General features: G+C 37.0%; 1 protein-coding gene across 1 annotated transcript; it reads right to left on the bottom strand.

Moving 5' to 3' along the window:
* Window positions 1–306: 306 nt before the first annotated feature.
* Window positions 307–3,303, bottom strand: LOC113406190 (diamine acetyltransferase 1-like; the record flags this gene model as incomplete). The annotated part of the gene is made up of 6 exons (XM_026649353.1): window positions 307–851; window positions 1,265–1,305; window positions 1,393–1,494; window positions 2,827–2,910; window positions 2,999–3,050; window positions 3,112–3,303. Coding segments are annotated over 6 exons (642 nt in total), but the record flags the coding sequence as incomplete, so codon positions are not given.
* Between the last annotated feature and the right edge of the window lie 3 nt (window positions 3,304–3,306).

The raw sequence follows: 3,306 nt of genomic DNA, 5'->3' as shown, positions 1-3,306 counted from the left end.
TTGCCTCTAATTACTTCCACTATAAGAGAAAAAGCTTCAGATTGCATATTAGTTTTCCCTTGGTTTTGTTTTTCATTTGGGGGAAAAATGGTTTTTAAAAAGAGCTACAAAATCCAAAATTGGAAGGGTGGACAGATACATAGTCGATGGAAGCTACATTAGTTGCAACAAAAACTCTGCTTTCAAGTCCTTGTGATGCTGAGTGGCAGTGGAGTTATTTATTGCTGTAGGAAATAGTGACCAAACGAAAGCCACTTTACTTGTAAGAATTCAACCACACTACACTAATGCCATTAAAATGAAAATACTATACTTTATTTTATAAAAGGAAATTAAAACAAAAACCCTGCCAGTGTGTACATTGTACACATTTGAATGACACTCACAACAATGAAGTTTTATTCAATATACATTGAAAGATCACTAGCCCACACTGGTGAAGGATGATGTTTACAAGCAAATAAATTGGACTTCATAGATGTCACTTCCTGTAAAACTGATGTTTCAAGTCCAGATGACAGATGACAACAGCAACAATTATACTACAATAGCACTGGTAATGGAGCTTTGGAATTAGTGTCCATGCTATTTATTCCACTACAAACTGTACAGAAAGCAAGGAAAGACTTTATTCAGAGTATGATTCAGGGATAAGATTTGTCATTTGCTGTAATAATTCCTCACTCTTCAGTTGCCATTTTCAACAGATGTTCTTTGTCAATTTTGAAGAGCCTCCATCCTTCCTCAGTGGACAGATCAGAAGCACCTCTTCTCTTGTAGAACCTGATAGAAGGTTCATTCCATTCTGCGACTACAAAGTGCATGCTGCTACAGCGGCATTTGAGAGCAACCTACAAACATATAACCAATATATTTATTAGGTATATAGCAATCTTATTTGTTATGTACACAAATCTATCCTTCCACTCACTGTTGATAGGCAAGAGTCCCCAGCAATATGATTTATTTTGAAGTGGACACCACTACTAAAATGTCTGCAACTGTTTTAAATATAGAGTTTCCTCCTTTGTGTCTATCACAATTCTGCATCTATGAAGAATCAAACAGATACTAAGCCACTAGTTTACAGAATCTGATAAGCCTGCCCTTATATGTCCATTTATCCACTTTACTACAGCAACTGAATCACTCACTTTCAAGTTCTGTTAAAGGGTAATATTAATTCAGACAACTGACAGACAGACTTGCTTCTCTGCTGTTGTCTTGTGCTAAAAATCTAATGGCGAAAGGAAAAACTACTTACCTGACTCAGATTCTTCAGAATTTCTGAACCAATGCCAAGTCCTAAAAAGTCAAGAAATGTTAGTTGTAATTTTTTAAAAAAGCATATACAATAAACAATACTTTTAAAAGCTATTCCTTAAAACATACCTCTGAACTCAGGCATTACAAAGAAATCTTCAAGGTACAGCAGTTTTCCAATCCATGGGTCATAAGTGAAGTAGTACATGGCAAAACCCACAATAAGATGTCCTGTAACAAAGGATTATAATACATCAGCAAAAAAAAACCTTATTTTTGAAAGGCAACAAGATTAGTACATTTCAGCTTACATGCATGTAACCTAAATACCTAGGTGTTCTTTCTGTACATGCAACTATTAATTTATTAACTGTTATAAGCCTGATTTAAGAATGGAAGTTTGCAATAAGCATATTGAGGTGTAGGTAAAATAGGAATTCAGATAGCTTGAGATCTGTGTTGTGGAATGAAGATTATCCTTCTGGTTCCTCAAAGGCAGTGTTTACAGTTATAGCGAACAATGAACAACTAAGGCTTTCTGCTACAGACACATTATACATACCCTACTGATTTATCAGTATGTCCACTTTGGATTATAAATTGGTTTACATTTTACACGGCAGTTCAGAATATGGTGGCAGTTAACTCAATTCTGCTTTCTTAAAAATCAGAACAACACTAATAGTAGAATCTAAAAACACACACCTTTAAAGTCTGTCTTCCAATTAATATTTCTCAAATTGCTCAGTGGGAAAACCAGGAGTGCTCACAGGCAGCCATTAGTTAACATAATGGCATCTCCAGCACTGCCTCATCTGTGTTCCCACTGATAAAGTAGTAGTCTGTCTCCTTTATCCTGGGCACCAGAAAGATATCTACTTTGGCCAACAGCTTTCCTTGTTTGCTTGAAACAACTCTATGGCTCACCCTGTAAGAGGAGCCAACCAGTCAGTGCAAAACTGGTACCCTCTTCCAACACCATCCCACTCAGTCCTAAAACTTGAGAATTCAAATCACGTTGTTAGCCATAATGCTTTGCACGTACTCATACGAAGAGAGTGCATTCAGAATTTCTGATCTACCGTGTGTTTTTTGGTAAATGCTTGGGAATAGTACTTGTCCCTGTTAGACCTTACCTCATGTATCATGATCATCTACTTTATTGTGTAACGGATCTTTTAGTTACCTCCCCGCCCATCCATGTACACGGAAGGGCCATGTACATGGCGAAGCTAGAGACTGTAACCTGAAGATTGGGGACAAATTAAAGAAAAAATGTGATTCAACAGGATTACATTAAGGTAAATTAGGGTCAAACAAGAACAACCATTTAATGAAATGGAATTACAGTACATCATATATATTATACCTGGTCTCCAGTGTCTTCAGGATGGTTGATCACTTTAGAAAAACATAATGGTTCTTCTATTTCAATAGTTGCATTTTAACACTTTCTTCTTACCCAAATTCACAGCTGGAGCTTTATGTATAATCAGTAGCTTTAAATAATGTTACATACACCCTGTGCATTTCTGATTTTAAAAAAGCAGCAGGATGTCTTACCTTCAGCTGTCCATTGTTCTTCTGGCACTTCTGCAACAAGACAGTGGTAGAAAGGATGCTCACCAAATCCATCTTCAAGCAGATCTATAAGATGACAATAAGCTGATATACATTATATATTAACTATAGTGGGACTATCATCAAAACAAACTCACAGCTGCTAATTCGTTACCTTTTTCAGTTAGGACTACTTGATCTTCCATATCCTCATATTTAGCTAGTTCCTAAAAAAAAAATATATAGGTAAACAAATATATTTCCATGTGTAGAGAAGACATTTCTTACCCAAGTGCTGTTTATACAAAGCAGCGCTGAGAGGAAGCCATTTTCCCTGTGCAGAGAGTGAAGAGCAAGCAGCCCACTGCAGGTGAGGTGAACACAAACAACTTGTTTTTGCCAAGTCAGGAGGGCAAAGGTGTCCTCCACACACCAGCAAAGAAGGGCTGGGTGCTGGGCATACAAAACCACAGGAACAGGGAG

The sequence above is a fragment of the Terrapene carolina genome, unplaced genomic scaffold (genome assembly GCF_002925995.2).
Source record: "Terrapene carolina triunguis isolate 2854851 unplaced genomic scaffold, T_m_triunguis-2.0 Scaffold23, whole genome shotgun sequence".
NCBI classification, from domain to species: domain Eukaryota; kingdom Metazoa; phylum Chordata; order Testudines; family Emydidae; genus Terrapene; species Terrapene triunguis.
The sequence above is the reverse complement of the archived record's forward strand: the minus strand, read 5'-3'. Positions and strand labels throughout refer to the sequence as shown.